The sequence below is a fragment of the Malaclemys terrapin genome, chromosome 4 (genome assembly GCF_027887155.1).
Source record: "Malaclemys terrapin pileata isolate rMalTer1 chromosome 4, rMalTer1.hap1, whole genome shotgun sequence".
In the NCBI taxonomy this organism is placed as follows: Eukaryota; Metazoa; Chordata; order Testudines; family Emydidae; genus Malaclemys; species Malaclemys terrapin.
The window spans coordinates 1,820,949-1,848,046 of record NC_071508.1 but is presented as its reverse complement, the minus strand read 5'-3'; the positions used below and the strand labels follow the sequence as shown (position 1 = coordinate 1,848,046).

Sequence of the window (27,098 nt, the reverse complement as noted above, 5' to 3'; positions counted from 1 at the left end):
GGTGAGCTAAACCCGAGATTTGGGGGGATTCACCCCCTGAAAATTGAGGGTGCTTCAAAGAGGAGCAATGCACCTCAGAAATGTAGGGGGGCACATGCCATACGGGTCTCCGCCGGAGAAGCAGCCTCTCGCCAGCTCCCTGCCCCCCGACTGAGAAATGCTAAATCAAGCCAGCTTTTTCCGCCTCCCACCCCAAAATCCCCCCCCCCCCCCTTTTTTTGTGTTTTCCTCTTGAACCATTTTTTGTCTAAATCAACCCAACTCCCCCCTCCCCCCCACTTGTCTCAAAACACAGAAGTTTTGTCGGGTTTTTTTATCGGTAAAACTCACAGAAGAGAAAAAACTGAAACGCTCACATGGGAAAAAACGAGATTCGAGTCACAACGGGGTGGGGCCCCGGCAGCCAAGGGGGCGGGACGTAGCCGCCGACCAATGAGGGAGGGGGAGGTGAAGGGAGGGAAGGAGCCAATGGAAACAGAGTAGGCTGCTGCCGGAGCCCCTAATAGGGGGCGCTGCTGCTGGAGGCTGGGCGGAGCCCCACGGGCTACGGCGACCTTAAAAGAAGAGAAAGGGGGAGAGAGATTAAGGGGATACCGGGAGAGGTCTGCCCCCTGGTGGAGAAAGGGGGGAGCACAAACCCCAATGGCTCAGCCCCACAGGCCCATCTACCCCGGTATCCCGCCTCCTCCCTGCCCCTCCTGATCAGCTTCACGAGCCCATTTACCCCCGTCCGCCCCCGGATCAGCCCCACGGGCCCATGTATCCTGTCCTGTCCCGCACGCCCCGCCCATCAGCCGCACGGGCCCATGTACCCCAGTACCCCACCCACTCTCAGTTCAGGCCCATGGGCCCTTCTACCCCGGTATCCTGCCCCCTCATGGGCCCATCTCCCAGCCCCATGGGCCCATCTCCCCCGGTATCCTGCCCTCTCCCAGCCCCCCAGGCCCATCTAGCCCTGTCTCAGCCCCCTCGTACCGGGACGCTCGGCGACGGGCAGCGTGGGGGGGGCTGGGCGTTTCCCGCCTGCGCTTGCGACCCGGGGAGCGGCTGTTGGTTCCTCGACTCCTCTGGGAGGGTTTGTCACTGAGGGGGGGCGCCGGGTAAGGGGAGGGTCAGTGGGGCCCCCAGATCTGACTCACAGGGCCCCCAGATCTGACCCACAGGCCCCCCACAGACCTCCCCTCCCAGGCACCCGATTCCCCCCTCCCCTGCTCCTCAGCCCCCCCACCCCTCGCCCTTCCCTCCTAGCGTTCCCCCCCCCCTTCCAAGCTGGTCCCTGGGGGGCTCCGGCAGACACCTACCTGTGCCGGTCCCGCTGGGCCGGGGGGGGCTCCGGGGGCGAGGGCCGGCGCCGCTCGGCCGGGGAATAGCTGAGAGAGCGAGAGTCGCGCAGGGAGTCGATCGGCTTCCGGGGACTCCGGGAGCTGTGGGGGGAGGGGGGGACAGCAGGTGACACACCCTCAGACAGACCCAGGTGTCCAGCCTGGCAATGCCCAACCCCTAGGAGAACAGGGACCCAGCACCTGCCCGCCCCCCGCCCCCCCCCCCCCCCCCCCCCCGCAACTCAGGTCTGCGCTAGCCCGCCCCCACCAGGAGAATGGGGACCCAGGCGTCCGGGCCAACGCTCCACACTTACCGCCTCTGCTCGGGCGAGGGCTTCTTGGGGGCTGCCTTGGGCTGTGGCTGGGGCCCCGGCTTGGGGGAGGAGGAGGACGAGGAGGAGGAGGAAGAAGAGGACGAGGAAGAGGAGGACGAGGACGAGGAGGAAGACGAGGACGAAGACGAGGAGGAGGACGACGACGACGAGCTGCTGCTGGAGCTGCTGGAACTTCGGGAACGGCGTTTCCGCTTGGCCACCTCCAGGGGACGCCCCTCACGGGCCGGCTCTTTCTGCACCGGGCTCGGGGGCCTGCGGACAGGGCGAGCGTGAGAAACTGGGGCAGGGGGCGCCGCGCGCAGGGGGGCGCCAGGCTGGGACAGAAGGAATGGGAGGAGGGAGCTGGGTGGGGGGCGCCGAGCCGCGGGGGACTCACTCTTTCTTCGCTGTCTCCAGGTCGGGCCCCTTGCTCGCTGGGGAGTCGTGGCTGGACTCTGAGGAGCTGGAGCTGGAGTCAGAGGAGGACGACGAGGACGAGGAGGAGGAAGAGGACGAGGAGGACGAGGACGAGGAGGTGGACGAGCTCCTCTTCTCTTTGGACGGGGTGCGGGGGGGCACCGGCAGCGACACCAGCGGCTTGGGGACTCCGCTCCGGGCTTTGTCTAGCAGCTCCCGGGGCACCTCCGGGGCTGGCGGCTCCGACTTGACCTTGGGGCCTTCCCTGTCTTCCTCCTTGGGGGGCAGCACCGGGAGTGGGGCGGGCAGGGGGCTGGGCACCTTGTGGGAGGCAGAGGAGGAGGAGGAAGAGGAAGAGGAGGAAGATCTGACTTTCTCTAGCCCTTTGGCTACGGGGAGACGGCCGGCAGGCGGGGAGCCCCCAGGGGCCGCAGGGCAGGAGTTCAGGGTCCAGGCGGGCGCCGGACCCCCATTCCTCACTGCCCCCAGGGACCCCTCCGGCCGCGGGGAGTGAATCTTGGGGGCAGGGGAATGGGCTTTCCTGGTTTTGGGGGAGGCCTCGTCCGGCGCCGGCGGGGAGCGGGACGGGCTGCGCCGGATGGGCACCGCCACCACGGGCGACGTCTTTTCAGCTCTGCCTGGTGCTGCCTTGTCTGCCGCTCCCACTTTGGGGTATTTCTCCAGCACCGGCGGCGAGCGGGACCTCCTCCCGGCTCGTTTCGGCGAGCCCGAGCCTGATCGGGTCCTGGCCGGCGACGCTTTTGAGCGGCCACGATAGGAAGAGGCTGGGGTGCGGGAGACATCCAGTTTCGGTGGGGAGCGGGAGCGGGGCTGGCGGGAGCCGCGGCGCCGGGGGGAGGACCCCGCTCGGCCTCGGCGGGGGTGGCGTGCGGGATCTGCTACGGCGAGGCGAGGACGGCGAGCGCTCCCGGCGGCGGGAGAATCGCGAGGTGGATCTCGAGCGGCTCCTGCCGGGCGACGAGATGGATCTGTCCCTCCGCAGGGAGCCTCTGGATTTGCCTCGTCTGGAGATGGACCGGGACCGGGTTCTCCTGGGCGACGACCCAGATCTTCCTCGCCGCAGGGAAGATCTCCACTTCCCCCTTCTGGAGGGAGAGCTGGACCGGCCACGCCTCGTCGGGCCCTTGGGTCTCTCTGGAGACGACCCAGAGCGGCTGCTTCTGGGAGATGCCCCCAGCGTCTCTCGAGGTCTTGGGGATGAGCCAGACCTGCCACGCCTTGGAGTGGATCTGGATTTCTCTTGAAGTCTTAGAGATGAGCCGGATATGCTGTACCTTGCGGGAGATCTGGATTTCTCTCTAGATCTCAGAAAAGAGCCGGAACTGCCATACCTAGCAGGAGATCGGGATTTCTCTCGCGGCCTGGGAGATGAGCCAGACCTGCTGCGTCTCGGGGGGCGATCGGGATTTCTCTCGCGGCCTCGGGGGCGATCGGGATTTCTCTCGCGGCCTCGGGGGCGATCGGGATTTCTCTCGCGGCCTCGGGGGCGATCGGGATTTCTCTCGCGGCCTGGGAGGCGATCGGGATTTCTCTCGCGGCCTGGGAGGCGATCGGGATTTCTCTCGCGGCCTGGGAGGCGATCGGGATTTCTCTCGCGGCCTGGGAGGCGATCGGGATTTCTCTCGCGGCCTCGGGGGCGATCGGGATTTCTCTCGCGGCCTCGGGGGCGATCGGGATTTCTCTCGCGGCCTCGGGGGCGATCGGGATTTCTCTCGCGGCCTCGGGGGCGATCGGGATTTCTCTCGCGGCCTCGGGGGCGATCGGGATTTCTCTCGCGGCCTCGGGGGCGATCGGGATTTCTCTCGCGGCCTCGGGGGCGATCGGGATTTCTCTCGCGGCCCTCGGGGGCGATCGGGATTTCTCTCGCGGCCTCGGGGGCGATCGGGATTTCTCTCGCGGCCTGGGAGGCGATCGGGATTTCTCTCGCGGCCTGGGAGGCGATCGGGATTTCTCTCGCGGCCTGGGAGGCGATCGGGATTTCTCTCGCGGCCTGGGAGGCGATCGGGATTTCTCTCGCGGCCTGGGAGGCGATCGGGATTTCTCTCGCGGCCTGGGAGGCGATCGGGATTTCTCTCGCGGCCTGGGAGGCGATCGGGATTTCTCTCGCGGCCTCGGGGGCGATCGGGATTTCTCTCGCGGCCTGGGAGGCGATCGGGATTTCTCTCGCGGCCTGGGAGGCGATCGGGATTTCTCTCGCGGCCTGGGAGGCGATCGGGATTTCTCTCGCGGCCTGGGAGGCGATCGGGATTTCTCTCGCGGCCTGGGAGGCGATCGGGATTTCTCTCGCGGCCTGGGAGGCGATCGGGATTTCTCTCGCGGCCTGGGAGGCGATCGGGATTTCTCTCGCGGCCTGGGAGGCGATCGGGATTTCTCTCGCGGCCTGGGAGGCGATCGGGATTTCTCTCGCGGCCTGGGAGGCGATCGGGATATTTCTGCCCGTTCTGGAGAAGACTCCGAGCTGCTCGGAGGTGTTCTGGATTTCTCTCTGATGCCAGGGGATGACCCCAATCTGCTCCTTCTTGGGGACGTTCCATATTTGTCTTTTGCCTCAGGAGACATCGGCTTGACCTGACCTGCTAAAATTCTCACTAGCTCTGTAGCTTCTGGAGAAACCACGGGCCTGTTGTGTTTTGAAACTGCTCCAAGTTTGCTTCCTGACCCTGGAGAGGATCCGGATCGGCTGTGTCTTGGAGGCGAATTGGATTTCCCTTTCAGTGTCAACAATGATCCAGATCCGCTCAGCGAGGGAGGCGATCTGGATTTTGCTTGCTCTACAGACGCCCCTCTCATGGGTGGTGATGGGGATTTCTTTTTCACTTCTGGAGAGGATCCAGATCGGCTTTGCCATGGCTGGGGAGATCTGGATTTTTCTTTTACCACTGGAGAGGCACCAGGCTTAACACATCTTTGAGGTGATCTAGATTTCTTTTTTGGTTCTGGAGGGGATCCTGATTGGCTTTGTCTTGGGAGTGGGGAGCTTGATTTATCATTTAGTTCTGGAGAGGATCCAGACCTGCCTCTCGCAGGTGGTGATCTGGATTTCTTCATCAGTTCTGGAGAGGATCCAGACTGGCTGCATCTTAGAGGCAAACTAGATTTTTCTTCCACCACTGGAGAAGACCCAGCACCACTGTGTCTTGGAGAGGTCTTAGACAGCTTCTTCAGTTCTGGAGAGGATCCAGATCTGCTTCTCCCTGGAGGAGATCTGGATTTCCCTTCCAAAGCTGGTGAAGATCCAAGCCCACTTTGCCTTGGAGGAGAACTGGATTTCTTCTTCAACCCAGGAGAGGAGCCAGACCTGCCTCTCACAGGAGGTGATATGGATTTCTCTCTCTGTTCTGGAGAGGACCCAGATCTGCTTCGTCTCAGGGGCGATCTCGATTTCTCTCGCACCGCTGGAGATGATCCAGATCTGCTTCGTCTCAGGGGCGATCTCGATTTCTCTCGCACCACTGGAGATGATCCAGATCTGCTTCGTCTCGGGGGCGATCTAGATTTCTCTCGCACCGCTGGAGATGATCCAGATCTGCTTCGTCTCGGGGGCGATCTAGATTTCTCTCTCAATGCTGGAGACGACCCAGATCGGCCTCTCACAGGTGGTGATCTGGATTTCTTCTTCACCACTGAAGAGGACCCAGACCTGCTTCGTCTCAGGGGCGATCTAGATTTCTTCTTCAACACTGGCGAGGACCTAGACCTGCTTCGTCTCGGCGGCGATCTAGATTTCTTCTTCAACACTGGCGAGGACCTAGACCTACTTCGTCTCGGTGGTGATCTGGATTTCTTTCTCGTCAGTGGAGAAGATCCAGACCTCCTTCGTCTTGGGGGTGATCTGGATTTCTTTTTCACTTCTGGAGAAGATCCGGACCGGCTTCTTCTAGGCGGTGATCTGGATTTCTTTTTGAGTGCTGGAGACAATCCAGACCGCCTTCTCCTCCTTCTGGATGGCGTTCTGGATTTCTTCTTCAGCGCTGGAGATGACCCTGACCGGCTCCTCCGAGGGGATGATCTGGATTTCTTTTTTGGCCGAGGGGATGAGCCAGAGCGGCTCCTCCGGGCCGATGACCTGGATTTCTTCTGTAGCCGAGGGGACGATGTGGAGCGGCTGCGTCTTGACACTTTCCTGGATTTCTGCTTCACGTCTGGCGACGAGTCCGACCGGCTCCTCCGCAGGGGCACCCTGGATTTCTTCCTCCGCTCGGCTGACGACCCAGAGCGGCTCCTCCTGGCTGAAGTCAGTGATTTCTCCCGCCTGGGAGAGGACCCTGACCTGCCTCGCCTGGGTGGGGTTCTAGACCGGGACCTGCCTCGCCTGGGTGGGGTTCTAGACCGGGACCTGCCTCGACGGGGCGGGGTCCTAGACCGGGACCTGCCTCGACGGGGCGGGGTTCTAGACCGGGACCTGCCTCGACGGGGCGGGGTTCTAGACCGGGACCTGCCTCGACGGGGCGGGGTTCTAGACCGGGACCTGCCTCGACGGGGCGGGGTTCTAGACCGACCCCGCCTTGCTGTATTCCGGCTCCTAGACCAGCCAGGCCTCTGGGGCGTCCTGGAGCGGGACCACCCTCGCCGTTGAGGGCTGCGAGATCTCCCCCTCCTCTGGGGCGTACGGGATTTGCCCCACCTGGGCGGAGTGCGGGAACGGGACCGTCCCCACCTCTGGGGGCTCCGGGACCTGCCTCTCCACTGGGGGCTCCGGGATCGGGACCGGCCCCGTCTCGGTGGCGTGCGGGAACGGGCCCCCCGGCGGGGCGGGGTGCGGGAACGGCCTCCCCGGCGAGGCGGGGTGCGGGAACGCTCCCTGCGGGAAGGGGGTGTCCGGGAGCGTGACTTGGCATCTCTCTTTGAGAGGGAGCGGGTTTTGGCGCTCTTCGCCGGGGTGCCGGATCGCTCACGCCGGGATGAGGGCTTCGGGGCAGCCTTAGCAGGCTGGGAGGGCTCCGGGGAAGAACTGGAGCGGTCCCGGCGCTGGGAGCCCCTCGATTTCTCCTGCCTGCTCAGGGCCGGCTTCTCCCGCTCGGGAGAAGAGGAGGACGAGTCTTCGTCGCTCTCAGAACCTGAGCGGGACGGCCGGGGGGAGGGGGCCTTCCGGGTGGTGGCCGGTGCCGAGGGGGCAGCCGCTAGGGACGGGCTCTTGGGGCGATCAGAAACCGGCTTTTTGGGGGGCGGGGAGGAGGAACGGGGGGACTTGGTCTCCTTGGAGGGTGGGTGCTTGTGGCCGGACGAGGCCCTCTCCCGGGCCGGCTCGGGGGACGGGGAGCGGCGTTGAGGACGGGGCTCACGCTCCGAGGTCGGGGCAGGGGTGGATTTGCGCTCTGGCTGCCGGGGGCGATCCTTGTCCTTCTGCTTCCCCTCGGAGACAGGCGATGGGGAGGAGGAACGCTGGCGGGGGGGAGCGCCGAGACGACGGCTTCTGGGGGGGAGAGGGAGAGAGCTGCTACTGCATGACTTCAACCCACAGCCCCAGCCCCTCTGCTCTGACCCACTAGCCCCCATTCCCCTCCCAGAGCCGAGATAGTACCAAGGAGTCCTGGCTCCCAGCACTCCTCCCCCGCTCTAACCACCAGACCCCACTCCTCTCCCAGAGCTGGAATAGAACCCAGGAGTCCGGGCCCCCAGCCCCCGCCACTCACCTCTCGCTTATCTCGGCTCTCCCGGGGGCTGACCTCGGGGGATGCCGAGCGATCTCTCTTGGGGGCATCCTTCGGGGCGCCCTCCGGGTCGGTTCTCCTCCGCGGCGGTGCTGGGGGGGTCACGCTGGGCCGGGAGGCCCGTTTCTGAGTGGTGACACTCCGGGACCTGGGGGGGGGAGCAAAAGAGAAGGGTCAGAGATCACCGAGAGCAGCAGGACCCCGCGCCCCCCGCCCCCCCCACGCTGGCAGGGCACCTACCTGCTCCGCGAGCTGTCCGAGGAGGAGGAGGAGTCTGGAGAGGACGAGCGACCTCTTCGGCCCTTCTGAGACGCCGACTCGCTGGTGGATCTGAGAGCACGCGGGGGGTTATGGGGGGCAGCGTGGGGGGCACAGGCTGGAGGGGGGAATCAGAGGAATCCTGGCCGGCGAAGGGGGGAGGGCAGCGTGGGGGGCAGGAACCCTGGCGGGGGGCGGGGTGTGTGTGGGGAAAGCGGGCAGTGTGAGGAGGGCAGGGCGAGGAGGGGGCTGGCTGCTGCATGGGCAGAAGAGGAGCTGGCGGCAGCGTGGGGGGGCGCAGGCCGGGGAGGGGCAGGAGGGGGCTGGCCGCAGCGTGGGAGGGGGGTGCGCGCAGGCCCGGGGGGGTGGCAGGAGGGGGCTGGCCGCAGCGTGGGGGGGGGGGGTGCACAGGCCCGGAGGCGGGGGGGGTTGCACATGCTGGGCTCTTACCTCTTTCTCTTCTTCTCCTTGGCTTTGTGTTTGCTCTTAGGACTGGGAGACCTGAGGGTGGGGGGGTACAGGGACCATTGGAAAACGTGAGAGCCCCCCACGCCCAGTGCCCTGCCCCCCACTCTCCGCCCCCCACAGCACCCCCTGCTGGAATAGGCAGGAGCGCCCCACCACAGCCAGTGGCCCGTCCCCTCCCCACAGCGCCCGCTGCTGGGCGAGGCCGGGGCTGCCCATTTCACTGAGAAAACCCGGCGCAGTCCCTCACCTGTGTTTCCTCTTCTTTGAGTCTGATTCAGACCTGCACAGAGAACACAGAATCTGGGGTCAGCAGACCCACATCACCCCACTGAGTGCCAATCACCCCCCAACTAACAGCCCCCGGGGCCCAATCCCCACCCCGAGCCATCCAGTCCCCTGCCCTGGGGCCGGATGGGAGCCAGCGCCCCCTAGAGGGGAAAGTCCCATGCCCCATTCCCTGCCCCCCTCCTCCCCCCGAGCCAGCCCATCCCTTACCTGTGTTTCTTCTTCTTAGAGCTCTTTTTCCTCTCCCTTCGAGAAGGGGATCTGCTCTCTGACCTGCGAGGGAACACAGCTGGAGTCAAACGCAGTTGGAGAGAATTGGAGACACATAGCACCCCCCCGCTCTACCCACTGGACCCCACTCCCCACCCAGAGCTGGGAGAGAACCCAGGAGTCCTGGCTCCCAGCGCACCCCCCCCACCCCACTAGCCCCCGACTCCCCTACCAGAGCCGGGAGAGAACCCAGGCATCCTGGTACTCACCTGCCTCTGTCTTTCTTCTTTTTCTTTTTTTTCTGCTTGGGGGATGGAGAGCGGGAGCTGCTGGACTCACGGACCAGGCTGGGGACAGACAGACCAGGCGTGAAAGGGTTAATCTCCCCTGGTCTGGCCCCACCCTCACCCCAAGCTGAGCCCCTGGTGCCAGGGCAACAGGCCTGGAGCTTGTGCCCCGTTGTTTGCGTTCCCACCCCTAGAGGGCAGGGTGGCACCTCCGGCCAGACAGGGACGCGTATGGGCCACCCACCCCAGCACCGCACACAGCCTGTGCCCCCACAGCCCCGATGCGCCCCAGCAGGGGGCGGACCCGGCCCCCCCCCCCCCCACAGCCCCAATGCGCCCAGCAGGGGGCGGCGCCGGCCCCCCCACAGCCCCGATGCGCCCCAGCAGGGGGCGGACCCGGCCCCCCCACCCCCCACAGCCCCGATGCGCCCAGCAGGGGGCGGCGCCGGCCCCCCCACAGCCCCGATGCGCCCCAGCAGGGGGCAGACCCGGCCCCCCCACCCCCCACAGCCCCGATGCGCCCAGCAGGGGGCGGCGCCGCCCCACCCCCCACAGCCCGGATGCGCCCAGCAGGGGGCGGCGCCGCCCCACCCCCCACAGCCCGGATGCGCCCAGCAGGGGGCGGCGCCGCCCCACCCCCCACAGCCCGGATGCGCCCAGCAGGGGGCGGCGCCGCCCCACCCCCCACAGCCCCGATGCGCCCAGCAGGGGGCGGCGCCGCCCCACCCCCGCCACTACCTGTACTGCTTCTGCTGCTCCTGCTGCTTGGCAGCCGCCGCCGCCGCCTCCTTGGCCCTGCGGTTGGGGTCGAACGAGCTCCCGTCCACGTAATTCTCACTGATGCCAAACGCCGCCCGCAGCCGCTCGTTCTTCTTCTCGTTGGCCTCGGCCAACTGGTGGGTCTCTGTGACCCTGCGGGGGGGGCGGAGAGGGGGCCGTAAGGGGCGCGACAGACCGCAGGACTGGGGGCACCGGCAGTGCTGGGGGGGGCAGGGCTGGGCTAGCAGGGGCTGCGGGTCGGGAGTGAGGGGCACGGGCAGAGCTGGGGGGCAGGGCTGGGCTAGCAGGGGCTGCGGGTCGGGAGTGAGGGGCACGGGCAGAGCTGGGCGGGACAGGGCTGGGCTAGCAGGGGCTGCGGGTTGGGAGTGAGGGGCACCGGCAGGGCTGGGGGGGGCAGGGCTGGGCTAGCAGGGGCTGCGGGTCGGGAGTGAGGGGCACGGGCAGAGCTGGGGGGCAGGGCTGGGCTAGCAGGGGCTGCGGGTCGGGAGTGAGGGGCACGGGCAGAGCTGGGCGGGACAGGGCTGGGCTAGCAGGGGCTGCGGGTTGGGAGTGAGGGGCACGGGCAGAGCTGGGGGAGCAGGGCTGGGCTAGCAGGGGCTGCGGGTCGGGAGTGAGGGGCACCGGCAGAGCTGGGGGGGGGAGGCAGGGCTGGCAGGGGCTGCGGGTCGGGAGTGAGGGGCACCGGCAGAGCTGGGGGGAGGGGGGCAGGGCTGGGCTGGTAGGGGCTGCGGGTCGGGAGTGAGGGGCACCGGCAGAGCTGGGGGGGGGGGGCAGGGCTGGGCTGGCAGGGGCTGCGGGTCGGGAGTGAGGGGCACCGGCAGAGCTGGGGGAGGGGCAGGGCTGGGCTGGCAGGGGCTGCGGGTCGGGAGTGAGGGGCACCGGCAGAGCTGGGGGGACAGGGCTGGGCTGGCAGGGGCTGCAGGTCGGGAGTGAGGGGCACTGGCAGAGCTGGAGGGGGCAGGGCTGCGGGGACAGGGGGCTGCGGGTTAGGAGTGAGGGGCACCAGGGCTGGGGGCACCTGCTGACACACCTCAGGCCCGTGCCGCGGGAAGGGAAGGGGAAGCCTGTCTCTGGTGCCCGTCCAGTGAAGCTGGCAGTGCCAGGGGATGCGCCCCACTGCGGGTGCCCCCTCAGGGTACTTACGCTGGCTTCTGCTCGGGCTGCTGCTCCCCCTCCTTGCCCAGCGCCACGTCCTTCTCCAGGAGCATGAGCCGGAAAGTCGCCACCTTCTCCTGGATCTCGCCCTCGGCGTAGCTGGGGAGACAAGCCAGGCGGGTCAGGGAGCACGGGGAGAGACGGGGTGTTCCCGGACTCTGGCCGAAGGCACCTGAGCGAGGCTGGGCCAGTGCCCGGCTTTACCGCCGGCAGCCCCCAAAGCAAGGCAGGGGTAATGTGAACCCCCCCATGGTCTTGGCACCTCCCGGCAGACAGGCAGCAGTGCCCGCGCCAGCCGCTACCCACCAGCCCGGGGGCAGAGAGGCAAGGCAATGTCCCCTCCCCACAGGAGGGCTTGACCTGGGCTCTCACGCCCCTAGGGCTGCCCCAGCCACTGGGCCGCAGCCTGAGAAGACGGGGCACTGTGCCCACCCCATGGGACCCACGGCACATGCCCCTGCCCCCAGGCACCCCTCCACTGTATCAACGGGCCCGCCCCATGTCACGGCACAGCCTCCTTTGCCTGTCCCCTCCCCGAGATGGACTGGGGCATCCTAGCTACGGCCATCCCCACAGCGCGAGATATCCGCCCCCCAACGACCCCGCGTCCCACCCACACCCCGATGTGAGCCCCCCCACGTCCACTGCCTCCCACCCCCCACAACTCCCGTGTCCTATCCCTACCCCCATGATGTGCCCCCAACAACCTCCACGCTCCCATGTTTGCCCCGCTCAACCCCAGCTGTGTACCCCCCACACATACCCCGCCTCCCATGCTGATGTGTGCCCCCCACCCCGATGTGTGTCCTCCCACCCTCCGATGTGTGCCCCCCTCACCCACAGCCTCCCACCCCCGATGTGTGCCCCCCATGTCCCACCCCCAATGTGCCCCCCCACAGCCCCCGCCTCCCAGCCCCATGTGCCCCGCTCAACCCCGATGTGTACCCCCCCACATACCGCACCTCCTTCCCACAATGTGTGTCCCCCATCCACACTTCACTGTGTTCCCCCCACACCTCCCCTCCACACCCCAGTGTGTGCCCCCCCACCTCCCATCCACACCCCCAATCTGTGCCCCCCCACAACCTCCGCATCCCATCTCCACCACCACCATGTGCCCCCTGCATCCCACCTCCACCACGTTGTTTGCCCGCCACACCCCGCATGTCCCATCCCCACCCCCGATGTGTCCCCCCAACATGTGCCACAGTGCAGCCTCCCCACACGTACCCCTGTTCCTCCATGAGCTCGGCCAGCTCCAGGCATTTCAGCTCCACCTTGCGCTTGCGCTCATGGTCCAGGATCTCCTGGTTGGGCTTCTTGACCAGAGACGACTCCAGTTTCCTGAGCTCTTCCTCCGACTTGTAGTCGGTTCGCTCCTTTTTGTGCCGCACGGCCGAGAGGTTGCGCTGGACGTAGCCGTTGGTGCCGCTGCCCCGGGGAGTGGGGAGCCCTATCCCATTGTACATGGCGCCGCCAGCCTAGCACCGCCCGGGCCTGCAAGACCTGCGGGGAGCCACGCAGCGTCAGACCCCGCATGCCGCGAGGCCCCACTCCTCTCCCAGAGAGCCCAGGCCTCCTGACTCCTAGCCCCTGACAAGGGTGTCCTTCCCCCCCGGAACAAGCCACACTCAAAACCCAGCCCCAACACACGGCTAGATCCAAATCAGCATGTCAACGGGGCGGACCTCCGGGGGGGCACAGATAAGGAGTGGGGGGCATGCAGGGGGGAGGAATGTGGCCTAGGAGATGCTCTGTAGCAAGGGAAGGCTGGGGGGAGCAGAAGGAGAAGGGATTATGGAGCAGAGAGAAGATGGGGACAATGGCAGGGGAAAAAGGTGTATTTTGAGGGTCACCCTCAGGTGAGGGGCTGGGGCTCCTGCACTGCCCCCACCCCACTCCCTCTTCTGCTCCCTCCCCATTCCCTCCTGTCCCCACAACCCCTCCTCTGCCCCCTCCCTACCCCCATCCCCCCATCCCAGCCTCTCCTCTGCCCCCTCCCTATCCCCCCACCCCACCCCCTCCTCTGCCCCCTCCCCCCTCCCCACCCCCTCCTCTGCCCCCTCCCCACTCCCCACCCCCTCCTCTGCCCCTCCACTGCCCCCTCCCCCCACTCCCACAACCACCCTCCCCCATCCCCCCTACCCCATCACAACCCCTCCTTTGCCCCCCCACCCCGCCCCCCCCCACACCACCACAACCCCTCCTCTGCCCCCTCCCCCCTCCCCACCCCCTCCACTGCCCCCTCCCCCCACTCCCACAACCACCCTCCCCATCCCCCCTACCCCATCACAACCCCTCCTTTGCCCCCCCACCCCGCCCCCCCCACACCACCACAACCCCTCCTCTGCCCCCTCCCCACTCCCTCCCCCCACAACCACCCTCCCCAATCACAACCCCTCCTCTGCCCCCCCACTCCCTCTTCTGCTCCCTCCCCATTCCCTCCTGTCCCCACAACCCCTCCTCTGCCCCCTCCCTACCCCCATCCCCCCATCCCAGCCTCTCCTCTACCCCCTCCCTATCCCCCCACCCCACCCCCTCCTCTGCCCCCTCCCTATCCCCCCACCCCACCCACTCCTCTGCCCCCTCCCCCCACCCACCACAACCCCTCCTCTGCCCCCCCACTCCCTCCCCATCCCCCCACCCCACCCCCCCCTCTGCACCCCACTCCCTCCCCTCACCCCAGTCCCCGCCCCCTCTCCCCACCTCCGGCCCCAGCCCGCGGCCCCGGGCCCCCCGCGCCGCGTCTGCGCCACTCACGGAGCCAGGCCGCTCGCTCGCTCCGCGCCGCCGCCTCGGCCTGAGCCTGACTCCGAGCCAGCAGCTGCCCCCGCCCCCACCAGCGCCGCCCGCCGCGGGGCACCACGGGAAATGGAGTCCGTCGGGCCGCGCCGCGCCGCGCGGGGCCGCGGGAGCGCCGGGCGCGAGGAACTACAGCTCCCGGCGTGCCCCGCGCGCGCCGCGCCAGCCGCCGCCATTTTGTGCGCTCCGCCGTTAGGCCGCGGGGCACGCCGGGAGGTGTAGTCCGGCTGAGCCGGGGAGGCCGCGGCCGGCAAAGGGGCAGTAGGGGTACGGCGCGACTACAGCTCCCAGGAGGCACCGCTGAAGCCGCACAGCCCATTGGGATGCCCACTACGCGGCTCAGGGCAAAGGGCGGCTGGGCCCGTCGGGACTCTAGTTCCCATGAGGCGCCGCGGCAGCCGCACAGCCCGCTGGGTAACCATCAGCCCGCGGCATAGGGGGTGGGGACAGGTGACGATGGGCATACCGCTCCCGGCATGCCCCGCGCCGAACGCCGCCATTTTGTTCGCTCGACAGTGGGGCCGCGGGGCATGCCGGGAGGCGTAGTCCGGCCAGGCGGGACTGCCGCTCCCATGGGGCCCCGCGGCGGGCGCAAGGCCTGCTGGGATATCCCCCGGCTGGCGGTGGGGGTGGGCCCGTGAGGACGCTGCCTGGCTCCATTTTGATCGCTGGGGACTGGCTGGGTCCCTGCCCTCCTCCTACCACTGCAGTCTGTTATCGTAGGGTCCCTCGCACGCCGGTCTGTTATCGCAGGGTCCCTCGCACGCCCGCCTGTTATCGTAGGGTCTCGCACGCCCGTCTGTTATCGTAGGGTCTCGCACGCCCGCCTGTTATCGTAGGGTCCCTCACACGCCGGTCTGTTATCGTAGGGTCCCTCGCACGCCGGTCTGTTATCGTAGGGTCTCGCACGCCGGTCTGTTATCGTAGGGTCCCTTGCACGCCCGTCTGTTATCGTAGGGTCTCGCACGCCCGTCTGTTATCGTAGGGTCCCTCGCACGCCCACCTGTTATCGCAGGGTCCCTCGCACGCCCACCTGTTATCGTAGGGTCCCTCGCACGCCGGTCTGTTATCGTAGGGTCCCTCGCACGCCCACCTGTTATCGTAGGGTCCCTCGCACGCCCACCTGTTATCGTAGGGTCCCTCGCACGCCGGTCTGTTATCGTAGGGTCTCGCACGCCGGTCTGTTATCGTAGGGTCTCGCACGCCGGTCTGTTATCGCAGGGTCCCTCGCACGCCCACCTGTTATCGCAGGGTCTCGCACGCCCGTCTGTTATCGTAGGGTCCCTCGCACGCCCGTCTGTTATCGTAGGGTCTCGCACGCCCGTCTGTTATCGTAGGGTCCCTCGCACGCCCACCTGTTATCGCAGGGTCCCTCGCACGCCCACCTGTTATCGTAGGGTCTCGCACGCCCGTCTGTTATCGTAGGGTCCCTCGCACGCCCGTCTGTTATCGTAGGGTCTTGCACGCCCGTCTGTTATCGTAGGGTCCCTCGCACGCCCGCCTGTTATCGTAGGGTCCCTCGCACACCCGTCTGTTATCGTAGGGTCTTGCACGCCCGTCTGTTATCGCAGGGTCCCTCGCACGCCCGCCTGTTATCGTAGGGTCTCGCACGCCCGTCTGTTATCGTAGGGTCTCGCACGCCCGCCTGTTATCGTAGGGTCCCTCACACGCCGGTCTGTTATCGTAGGGTCCCTCGCACGCCGGTCTGTTATCGTAGGGTCTCGCACGCCGGTCTGTTATCGTAGGGTCCCTTGCACGCCCGTCTGTTATCGTAGGGTCTCGCACGCCCGTCTGTTATCGTAGGGTCCCTCGCACGCCCACCTGTTATCGCAGGGTCCCTCGCACGCCCACCTGTTATCGTAGGGTCCCTCGCACGCCGGTCTGTTATCGTAGGGTCCCTCGCACGCCCACCTGTTATCGTAGGGTCCCTCGCACGCCCACCTGTTATCGTAGGGTCCCTCGCACGCCGGTCTGTTATCGTAGGGTCTCGCACGCCGGTCTGTTATCGTAGGGTCTCGCACGCCGGTCTGTTATCGCAGGGTCCCTCGCACGCCCACCTGTTATCGCAGGGTCTCGCACGCCCGTCTGTTATCGTAGGGTCCCTCGCACGCCCGTCTGTTATCGTAGGGTCTCGCACGCCCGTCTGTTATCGTAGGGTCCCTCGCACGCCCACCTGTTATCGCAGGGTCCCTCGCACGCCCACCTGTTATCGTAGGGTCTCGCACGCCCGTCTGTTATCGTAGGGTCCCTCGCACGCCCGTCTGTTATCGTAGGGTCTTGCACGCCCGTCTGTTATCGTAGGGTCCCTCGCACGCCCGCCTGTTATCGTAGGGTCCCTCGCACACCCGTCTGTTATCGTAGGGTCTTGCACGCCCGTCTGTTATCGTAGGGTCCCTCGCACGCCCGCCTGTTATCGTAGGGTCCCTCGCACACCCGTCTGTTATCGTAGGGTCTCGCACGCCCGTCTGTTATCGTAGGGTCCCTCGCACACCCGTCTGTTATCGTAGGGTCTCGCACGCCGGTCTGTTATCGTAGGGTCCCTCGCACACCCGTCTGTTATCGTAGGGTCCCTCGCACACCCGTCTGTTATCGTAGGGTCTCGCACGCCCGTCTGTTATCGTAGGGTCCCTCGCACACCCGTCTGTTATCGTAGGGTCTCGCACGCCGGTCTGTTATCGTAGGGTCCCTCGCACGCCCGTCTGTTATCGTAGGGTCTCGCACGCCGGTCTGTTATCGTAGGGTCCCTCGCACGCCCGTCTGTTATCGTAGGGTCCCTCGCACGCCCGTCTGTTATCGCAGGGTCTCGCACGCCAGTCTGTTATCGTAGGGTCCCTCGCACGCCCGCCTGTTATCGTAGGGTCCCTCGCACGCCGGTCTGTTATCGTAGGGTCTCGCACGCCCGCCTGTTATCGTAGGGTCCCTCGCACGCCCACCTGTTATCGTAGGGTCCCTCGCACACCGGTCTGTTATCGTAGGGTCTCACGCACACCAGTCTGTTATCGTAGGGTCCCTCGCACGCCGGTCTGTTATCGTAGGGTCTCGCACGCCCGTCTATTATCGTAGGGTCCCTCGCACGCCCGCCTGTTATCGTAGGGTCCCTCGCACGCCCGCCTGTTATCGTAGGGTCTCGCACGCCCGTCTATTATCGTAGGGTCCCTCGCACGCCCGCCTGTTATCGTAGGGTCCCTCGCACGCCGGTCTGTTATCGTAGGGTCCCTCGCACGCCCGTCTGTTATCGCAGGGTCCCTCGCACGCCCGCCTGTTATCGTAGGGTCCCTCACACGCCGGTCTGTTATCGTAGGGTCTCACACGCACGCCTGTTATCGTAGGGTCCCTCGCACGCCCGCCTGTTATCGTAGGGTCCCTCACACACCGGTCTGTTATCGTAGGGTCTCACGCACACCAGTCTGTTATCGTAGGGTCCCTCGCACACCGGTCTGTTATCATAGGGTCTCACGCACACCAGTCTGTTATCGTAGGGTCCCTCGCACACCGGTCTGTTATCGTAGGGTCTCGCACGCCCGTCTGTTATCGTAGGGTCCCTCGCACGCCCGTCTGTTATCGTAGGGTCTCACACACACCGGTCTGTTATCGCAGGGTCTCGCACACACCCGTCTGTTATCGTAGGGTCCCTCGCACGCCCGTCTGTTATCGCAGGGTCCCTCGCACGCCCGTCTGTTATCGTAGGGTCTTGCACACACCGGTCTGTTATCGTAGGGTCCCTCGCACACCGGTCTGTTATCGTAGGGTCTCACGCACACCAGTTTGTTATCGTAGGGTCTTGCACCGGTCTGTTATCGTAGGGTCTCATGCACACCAGTCTGTTATCGTAGGGTCCCTCGCACACCGGTCTGTTATCGTAGGGTCTCACACACACCAGTTTAGTCTGTTATCATAGGGTCTCATGCACACCAGTCTGTTATCGTAGGGTCCCTCGCACACCGGTCTGTTATCGTAGGGTCTCACGCACACCAGTCTGTTATTGTAGGGTCCCTCGCACACCGGTCTGTTATTGTAGGGCTGTGTTGTTATTGTAGGGTCTCACACACACCAGTCTGTTATCATAGGGTCCCACGCACACTGGTCTGTTATCGTAGGATCTCACGCACACCACTTTGTTATTGTAGGGTCACTCGCACACCAGTCTGTTATTGTAGGGCTGTGTTGTTATTGTAGGGTCTCACACACACCAATCTGTTATCGTAGGGTCCCACGCGAACACCGGTCTGTTACTGTAGGGTCTCGCACACCGGTCTGTTGTCGTAGGGTCCCGCGCACACACCGGTCTGTTATCATAGGGTCCCACGCGCACACCGGTCTGTTATCATAGGGTCTTGCACACACACCAGTCTGTTATTGTAGGGCTGTGTTGTTATTGTGGGGTCTCACGCACACTGGTCTGTTACTGTAGGGCTGCATGCGCTGTGTTGTTATTGTGGGGTCTCGCACACTGGTCTGTTACTGTAGGGCTGCATGCGCTGCGTTGTTATTGTGGGGTCTCGCACACTGATCTGTTACCGTAGGGCTGCATGCGCTGCGTTGTTATTGTGGGGTCTCGCACACTGATCTGTTACCGTAGGGCTGCATGCGCTGCGTTGTTATTGTGGGGTCTCGCACACTGATCTGTTACCGTAGGGCTGCATGCGCTGCGTTGTTATTGTGGGGTCTCGCACACTGGTCTGTTACCGTAGGGCTGCATGCGCTGCGTTGTTATTGTGGGGTCTCGCACACTGGTCTGTTACCGTAGGGCTGCATGCGCTGCGTTGTTATTGTGGAGTCTCGCACACCGGTCTGTTACCGTAGGGCTGCATGCGCTGCGTTGTTATTGTGGGGTCTCGCACACTGATCTGTTACCGTAGGGCTGCATGCGCTGCGTTGTTATTGTGGAGTCTCGCACACCGGTCTGTTACTGTAGGGCTGCATGCGCTGCGTTGTTATTGTGGGGTCTCGCACACCGGTCTGTTACCGTAGGGCTGCATGCGCTGTGTTGTTATTTTGGGGTCTCGCACACTGGTCTGTTACCGTAGGGCTGCATGCGCTGCGTTGTTATTGTGGGGTCTCGCACACTGATCTGTTACCGTAGGCCTGCATGCGCTGCGTTGTTATTGTGGGGTCTCGCACACTGATCTGTTACCGTAGGGCTGCATGCGCTGCGTTGTTATTGTGGGGTCTCGCACACTGATCTGTTACCGTAGGGCTGCATGCGCTGCGTTGTTATTGTGGAGTCTCGCACACCGGTCTGTTACTGTAGGGCTGCATGCGCTGCGTTGTTATTGTGGGGTCTCGCACACCGGTCTGTTACTGTAGGGCTGCATGCGCTGTGTTGTTATTTTGGGGTCTCGCACACTGGTCTGTTACCGTAGGGCTGCATGCGCTGCGTTGTTATTGTGGGGTCTCGCACACTGATCTGTTACCGTAGGCCTGCATGCGCTGCGTTGTTATTGTGGGGTCTCGCACACTGATCTGTTACCGTAGGCCTGCATGCGCTGCGTTGTTATTGTGGGGTCTCGCACACTGATCTGTTACCGTAGGGCTGCATGCGCTGTGTTGTTATTTTGGGGGTCTCGCACACTGGTCTGTTACCCTAGGGTCACTACTGAACCCGGCCTTTCTTGGGTCCCAGCTGTTTAACCAAGTCCCAGAACTGGCTTTCCCAGGCGCTCCCCACCCTGCCCCCATTAAAGACCCGTTCCAGGGGAAAGGGGCGGGCTCTGTAGCTCACGCGGCCCAAGCACACCATGGAAAGAAAGAAATGCTTTGAGTTGGGATGGGGAGGAACTACCTTTCCCAGTATGCCCTGGGCTAGAGCCTGCTGCATTCTGGGAGTTGTAGTTCAGCTGGCGCAGAAGGCCTCAGAAATAGCTTGACTCTTGGAGGGGAGGGTTCGGTTAGATGACTTATCCCAACATGCCCTGGGTGGGATCCTGTTGCATTGTGTCAAGTATCGGGGGTAGCCGTGTTAGTCTGTATCTACAAAAACAACAAGGAGTCTGGTGGCACCTTAAAGACTAACAGATTTATTTGGGCATAAGCTTTCGTGAGTAAAAACCTCACTTCTTCGGATGCATAGTGGGAATTGTAGTTCAGCTGCACCAGCGTGGCCTTCTCTATAGTTCCGAGTTACTTTAACTAATTACCCACCCCCAGGCAAGGGTTCACCTTTCCTGTCATCGGAGAGAGTTCAACCCCAAGGTCGCTGGCGGTAGCCAGGTTCTCAATAGACGTGGGACGCAGAGACCCCTCAACGCTCTTTCGGCCAGAGCTCCCTTCACTAACCAGCCAGCCCCCAACACACACTGCAGCCTGGGCCCGGACAGAGCGTCAGTCATCCTCTTCCTTCTCCTCCTTGTTGTCACCATCTCCAGCCTCCCCTGTGACCACCATCCTGGTGTTCTCTCCAGGAGACCACTTTTATCACCTGGTACGCTGACGCCCACTGGGGTTCAGACCTACTGGGGAAGGTTTGACCCCTTTTCCTCCTTTGAACATCCAGCCCCCACAACGTGTGGGTTGCCCCCGTTTCCTATCGGCAAATTCGTTAGTTCCCTTAACACATGAACGCTGATGTCACCTGATCACCACAGGCACAGTTGGTTGCCTCGAGGAAGTCTTGAACGTTTCACTCCAGCCACCAACAGTCATCCTGTGGTGTCAGCAGTTCTTCTCAAAGCATCAGCAGATCATAAACACAGACACAAGCTCAGCAGGTTTATCATCATCGGACTTACGCTAACGTATCTTCATATTATAGCTCACTTATCCTAAGGCAGAGATTCTCAAACGTTCTGCCTGGGACCCCATTTTGAGACCTGACCCCAGACAGCAACAAAGTTAGGCACGTGCTCTTTGCAAGAATCGCTTGCAGGAACTTTCGATGAGCTGTTCGATTTCAGCTGCCGGCAAATCCATGGCATCGGGCTTGCGCTGAAAGGGGTTTCGCGCCGAATCATACTTTCCCGTTCCCAAGTTGGGGGGAAAAGGAAACAAATTCTTTCTCCAGCCGGCCGAGATGCCCAGCCATCACCTGTGCGGGAGGCTGAATAATTTCCTGCAAAGCTGCAGGAAGGATTCGTACTTAGTCTTCAATAGATTATTCTTCCCAAAAACAATTTGAGTCACGGATCCTGTGGCCGATCACTCAGCTGAAGGACCTGGGTGTTTTTTCCTTGCAGACCCATGTTCCGTTCTTTCTGTTTCCCACAAGTGCCCGTGACATAGGCAAAAAGACGCATCTTATTTTAGTCACATAGAAAATCCATGATCCCACTCTCTTTGCAGTCCATTGCATAGGCACGCAGCATGTCTCCGTTCAGAAAATCGTCCCAGGGCTCTCCAGCAACACAGCGGGATTGGACCTCCTGCCTTCACCCAGTTTTGCAAACAGACGTGCACGAAGAGACTGAATCGTGCTGTAGTTCATCGGTGCAAACACCCACCACGCAATCACATGGGATGTTTTTGTCTTGCATGTGCCCACGTGGCGCATCAAACATTCCTTGTGCCGTCTCGTGTCGGGAAGAGGGAGACAGAACAGAACGTCTTCGAGAGCTGCACCCTCCCAGGTGTTATTTCACAAAAGCCAAGAAATGTGCATGAGGACCCCTCCGTGCTCGCATCAACCTGAAGCACCTGCGTTTTTCAGACGCTCCATCAGTGCGTTTTCCTGAGCTGCTACTATCATCTCAATCCTTTGTTCCACTGTGTTATTGGAGAGTGGTGTGGCTTTGAGTTTGTTTGCCTCCGTTTGCCCACATGTTATCATCATCATGTCGATTGCAGCTGGCAAAGTCAAAGTCTCTCCAGTTCTCTGAGGCTTCTTGAACCTGTGCGATGTGATAAGTCACCTCAGTGGATACCTTCTGAGCGCGGATTTGACTGTCTTGAATTGCATTTGTTGACCTGAAAGTTCTTCTTTCCAGCGCTGGAGAAATGACCTTGGTGTTCCTTGTGAAGGGTTTCCAAGTGTCATTTAAGTTTAGTGGGCTTGATGCTTTTGCTATACAACACCGGGTGACGTAGCAGGCATCCGGCCTTTCTTCGTGCTTGACCAAGCCACCAGTGAAGCCATATTCAAAGAAAGCCTGGTCATATCTGGGAGCACGTTCCTTGGACTTTTGGTTTTCGTTCATGACTTGATTTTCATTTCAACCGCATAACTACACATGCTGCTGGAGGCTGAAGTAGATACTCTGCATAAAAATAATGCCTCAAATCCCAAATCAGAAAGAGGAATTCACTGACTAGCAAATGCAGCCAGGACTTAGGAAGGCCTGTGTGGTGATATCATGTCACCACGGAGACACGGATTCCAGTCGGGTACTCAGGGTGCCATAAAAGAAGATAAGGGCCCTGCCTTAAGGCGCTTGCAAACCGCTGCAGATTCCTGTCTCGGAAAAGGCCAGCCCAGGCTCCTACCAGCTCGAGCTCTGTTGATGAGGCTGCTGCTCACACATAAGGATTTTCTGGATTCACGTCCCTCGGCTGGATGGTGCCAATGGCCAAATCGGCGTCTGCACAGCCACCTCTGCACAGCCACCGTATCCAGGCCTGCTCCCCAAACGCATTTTGACCTACAAAATGGCGACCTCCGCGCAATGTGACCTTATACTGTACTGGTGCAGCATTTGTGGAACAGGTCTGGGCGTGTTCGGGGGCTGACGGCATCATCTCTCCGGCTGCAACTGGCCCGTTGGACCCACAACACCACCTGCTGATGGTGCAACCCCATTTGGAGTCGTGACCCACGGGCTGGGAACTGTTGCCCTGAAGCCTGATTTGGCTAAGCTAAATATCTTACAAGCCTCAGGCCCGTAGGCCTTGTGTTACGACATGAATCATTAGCTATATTCATCTCTATGGCCTAAATATACCTGATACCTTTTATCCTTGACTATGCTAGGCACCCCAGGAATTTCAACTGAGTCCCTGAGAGAGAGGGGGCATGAACTACATTTCCCAGCATGCATGGGCTGGAGCCTATTGCATTGTGGGAGTTGTAGTGGAATGTTAACCTGGATTATACCGTTCAGCCACAAGGCGGGGCTGTGTGTAAAATACCTTATTCAAACTAACCTCAGCCATACCTGAGGATCTTCTGAATAGGGCCCTGCCAAATTCACGGCCATGAAAGACACGTCACAGACAATGAAATCTGATTTCACGGGGGAGATCAGCATTTCTCAAATTGCGGGTCCTGATTCAAAAGGGAGTTGCAGGGGAGTACCACGGTTATTTTAGGGGGTGCACTATTGGCACCCTTACTTCTGCGCTGCCTTCAGAGCTGGGTGGCTGGAGAGTGGCGGCTGTTGGCCGGGCGCCCAGCTCTGAAGGCAGCACAGAAGTAAGGGTGCCAATCCCACACCTGCCATCCTTCCTTCTGCGCTGCTGCTGGCAGCGACTCTGCCTTCAGAGCTGGGATCCCAGCCAGCAGCCACCACGCTCCAGCTACCCAGCTCTGAAGACAGCGCTGCCACCAGCAGCAGTGCAGAAGTAAGGTTAGCAATACTGCAACCCCCCCTACAATAACCTTGCAACCCCCGCCTCCCCCCCCCCCCACACACACACACACCCTTTTTGGGTCAGGATCCCTTCAGTTACACCATGGTGACATTTCAGATTTAAATAGCTGATAAAATCCTATGACCATGAAATTGACCACAATGAATTTGGTAGGGTCCTACTTATAAATGATGAACCCATGTGATGTGAATAAGTAGAGCCCTGCGCGGATACACAGTTTAGCGTGGGTGTGACGCCCCCAGCCCTGCCCACTGGAGCAGGCACCAGGCTCACCAGCAGCTGTCCATGGATGGGACTCCCGTCCAGGAGCGTGCAAGCCGCTTGCATCCACACCAGCACGACCAGGGACAGCTGCCGGTGTGTCTGGGTGCCTGCTTTCTATCGACAGATATCCACATCCGCAGATATAAATTCACGCAGGGCTCTATGTAAGTGGAAGCTCTTCACCCAGTCCAGCTCTGGTACAGAAGAACATGGCATCGGGTCAGGAGCAAACTAAGAGCAGAAACAGAGGAACAAAGATGACAGGATCCTCTCAATATGCCCCTCTTCAGTGCCCCAGAGAGCTTCAGCTTTGACAAACCGACAGCCTGGAAACAAGATTTTGAATTGCAAACACACTCCAGACAGAAACTGGAAATATCCAGGTGTCTTCTTTAATTCATGCTCCGGGGAAGCAAGCGGAGCATTGCTTTCAATCTTCAGACAGTCACAAAGATGACTCTGAAAGGGGTCCTGCTTGGGTTTGATGCATATTTTATACCTCGGAGAAAATGTGCTTTACAAAAGAGCATCTTTCCCCCCAGAGAATTCAAGAACCGGGTGGAAATGTTGAGTGTTTTATGAGAGCTGAAAACTGTGATTTTGGGACTGCAACACCTGAAAATATCAGAGACAGGCTTGTTATCGGGATAATAGATAAAAACAGCAGTGACAACTGAACTGAAGAGAGATTATCCCTAGCCACAGCTAATCAAATAGCTAAAGTTTGCTGACTAACATACGCTGGCTAGTGTATGTATATTACGCTGATAACGACTACCTGCAAAACACACATTTTAAACATTCAAGTGTACATATTAAGCACGAGCCTAGTAGCTATATCGCCTAGATTGGCCTGCACCTTTACTATATTCCTGAACGCTTACGCTAAGTATCCCATAACACCTTGCATCAGTTGAAGGAAGCCTTGTCTTGAACAGATAGGAAAAGGGTCAGTATCAGGCCAGATGGTTATTCATAACAACAGGAAAGGCGTTGCCCAGACGGTCAGGAGATGCCTTCATCCCCCTTAGTACCTGGGATGTATGTACTGGAAACAAAGAGGAGGGTGCATCGGAACCTGGAATGCGTGGGGCACACCATGGTCCCAAAACAAACAAGGCAAAAAGCTGACTAAGTAAATGACGTATGCCGGACCTTTTCTGCTGATAAAACAAGTATGAAGAGACGACTTTAGGGGTGTAGCTTGGGGGGCGCGCCTTCTGCTTGCATGTACCATGGCTGCATGGGACTGGTCTTCGGAGACTGGTGTCGTGTAGACCTTTTTTCCCAGCACCATATTAATAAACCTCACTGACATTGGTTATTTGGTCTCTTAGGTATATTTCCTATTGAACCAAAGTGTGATCAGGCAAATGACTATAGAATTGATCAACAACGTAGAGCAAGCTGACAAACCTGACAAACCTGAAACCGTAAACAGACACTTGAGTGCTGAAAGTCATTCTCATGAGACCCCCCCCCCCCCGAGGCAAGGAGAGAGAACGCCTAGGCTAAAGAGGGACACATTCCAGCCTAGTGCACAAGCTGTGGAAAAAGTCAGATCCCAGGAGATGATGCATGTCCAGCCAGAGGCACACGGTGTGATACATGCACGAAATATGGACATTTTGCAGCTGTTTGCTGCAGCAAAGTTGTAAGGGGGTTGACTCGTATTACAGACAATCAAAAGCCAACGTCTGTGGGATCTATCCCTTGTGAGGATACCGAGCCTGCCTGGAGAGGGAACCTGAATATTCATGACGGTCGCAGTCATCTCAGAAGGACTCGCCTTCAACCCCTCCCAGAGCTGAAGTCACCTGTCACAGCTCTGACTAGCCCTGGAGATATTGTGAACTGCATGGGTCAGTTTACCACAGAAACAACTTACAAAGACGTGGGATCAAAGGACCACTGGCCAAAAGCCTTCTCAGCCACAGCCTGCCAGCCACGATGGGCCTAGTGAGAAAGGTGGAAGACCTCAATGGAATATTTGGTGACCTAAGTTCCCTCTAAGCCGTGTGGCCGTGCAGCTGCCTATTAAATGCCGTGCGGGTGCTCAGGGTTGCAGTGAGGAGAGATGCCTCTCCCCCAGCTCCGGACCTGCCGCGGCGCCGCTCCCCCAGCCCCGACCCAGCCCTGAACCTGCCACGGCCGGGGGACAGGTGCCCCTCCCCGCCAGCGCAGGTGCTGCTGCGGGGAGAGAGAGCTGGGGGGGACCCCTCTCTCCCCACCGTAGCCCCGGAGAGCCCCACTGCACCCCAAGCCCCTCATCCCTGGCCCCACCCCAGAGCCCGCACCCCCAGCCAGAGCCTTCACCCCCCTCGCACCCCAGCCCTGAGCCCCCTCCCACACTCCAAACCCCTCAGCCCCACCCCCGCCACCTGAATGTCTTAGGTGTACCAATATGGAGGTCGTGTGTCACCTCCATATTGGTGCACATTATAAAATTAATTCCGCACATGGGTGGGAAAAATGAGCGGGAACGTTGTCGGTGACTCTGGACTTTTGAAAGGAGACCCCGTACCGTGTACCAGCACCTCACAGGATTCCTAGCCCGTTACTGCAGAAGGTGGAGCCTGAGTTAGAGAGAATGGAGCGGCCTGGCTTAATCGAAGAGATCTCTGAGCCAGACCAAGCGGTGCCCCAGGGGTACCAGATATAAAGAAAAATACAAATCTGTGTGGCTCTTAGAAGAGTTGTGAGAGAAAAATCTATCCTCCCAACATTGCCTCGAGTGGATTCTGGCAAATTTCTCTAGACCAGGGGTTCTCAAACTTTTGTCCTGGTGACCCCTTGCACACAGCAAGCCTCTGAGTGTGACCCCCCCCCTTATACATTAAAAACACTTTTTTATAAATTTCACACCATTCTAAATGCTAGAGGCGAAGCGGGGTTTGGGGTGGAGGCTGACAGCTCACGACCCCCGCCCCCATGTAATAACCTCGCGACCCCCTGAGGTGTCCTGACCCCCGGTTTGAGAACTCCTGCTACGACCAAAGAAAGAGCTAAACTGGCTACATTTATCGCACCCTCGGGGAGATTCTGCTTTTTAAAACGATCTTTTGGGATTACTAGTGCACCTGACATTTGCCAAGAAAAGATGGCCAAACGGCACACACAGAGATGTCGTTTGCATGGACAATATTCTGAGATATGGACCTTCGATGGAGGAATGCAACAAAACCCTCAACGAAGTCCTAACCCTAATCAGTCCGTCTGGACTCAGGCTAAACAAGGAAAAATGTGTTTTCCGCCTACCCTAAATTGAGCTTTGGGGGCAGACAAAGAAAGATGGAATCAGCTGTGGTCTAAGTGAGTATCGTTGCACTAAAACGGCTCAGAGTG

At 61.4% G+C, this 27,098-nt stretch overlaps 1 protein-coding gene across 1 annotated transcript; it reads right to left on the bottom strand.

Moving 5' to 3' along the window:
- Nucleotides 1-544: 544 nt before the first annotated feature.
- On the bottom strand, nt 545-13,997 carry SRRM2 (serine/arginine repetitive matrix 2). Its single transcript, XM_054025052.1, is given in 18 exon segments — nt 545-554; nt 976-1,083; nt 1,302-1,424; nt 1,637-1,909; nt 2,034-2,902; nt 2,904-4,412; nt 4,415-7,392; nt 7,394-7,487; nt 7,708-7,873; nt 7,966-8,055; nt 8,434-8,484; nt 8,699-8,731; nt 8,947-9,009; nt 9,216-9,293; nt 9,972-10,145; nt 11,157-11,267; nt 12,399-12,674; nt 13,929-13,997. Coding segments are annotated over 17 exon segments (6,969 nt in total). The 5' UTR covers nt 12,638-12,674; nt 13,929-13,997.
- Nucleotides 13,998-27,098: the final 13,101 nt, after the last annotated feature.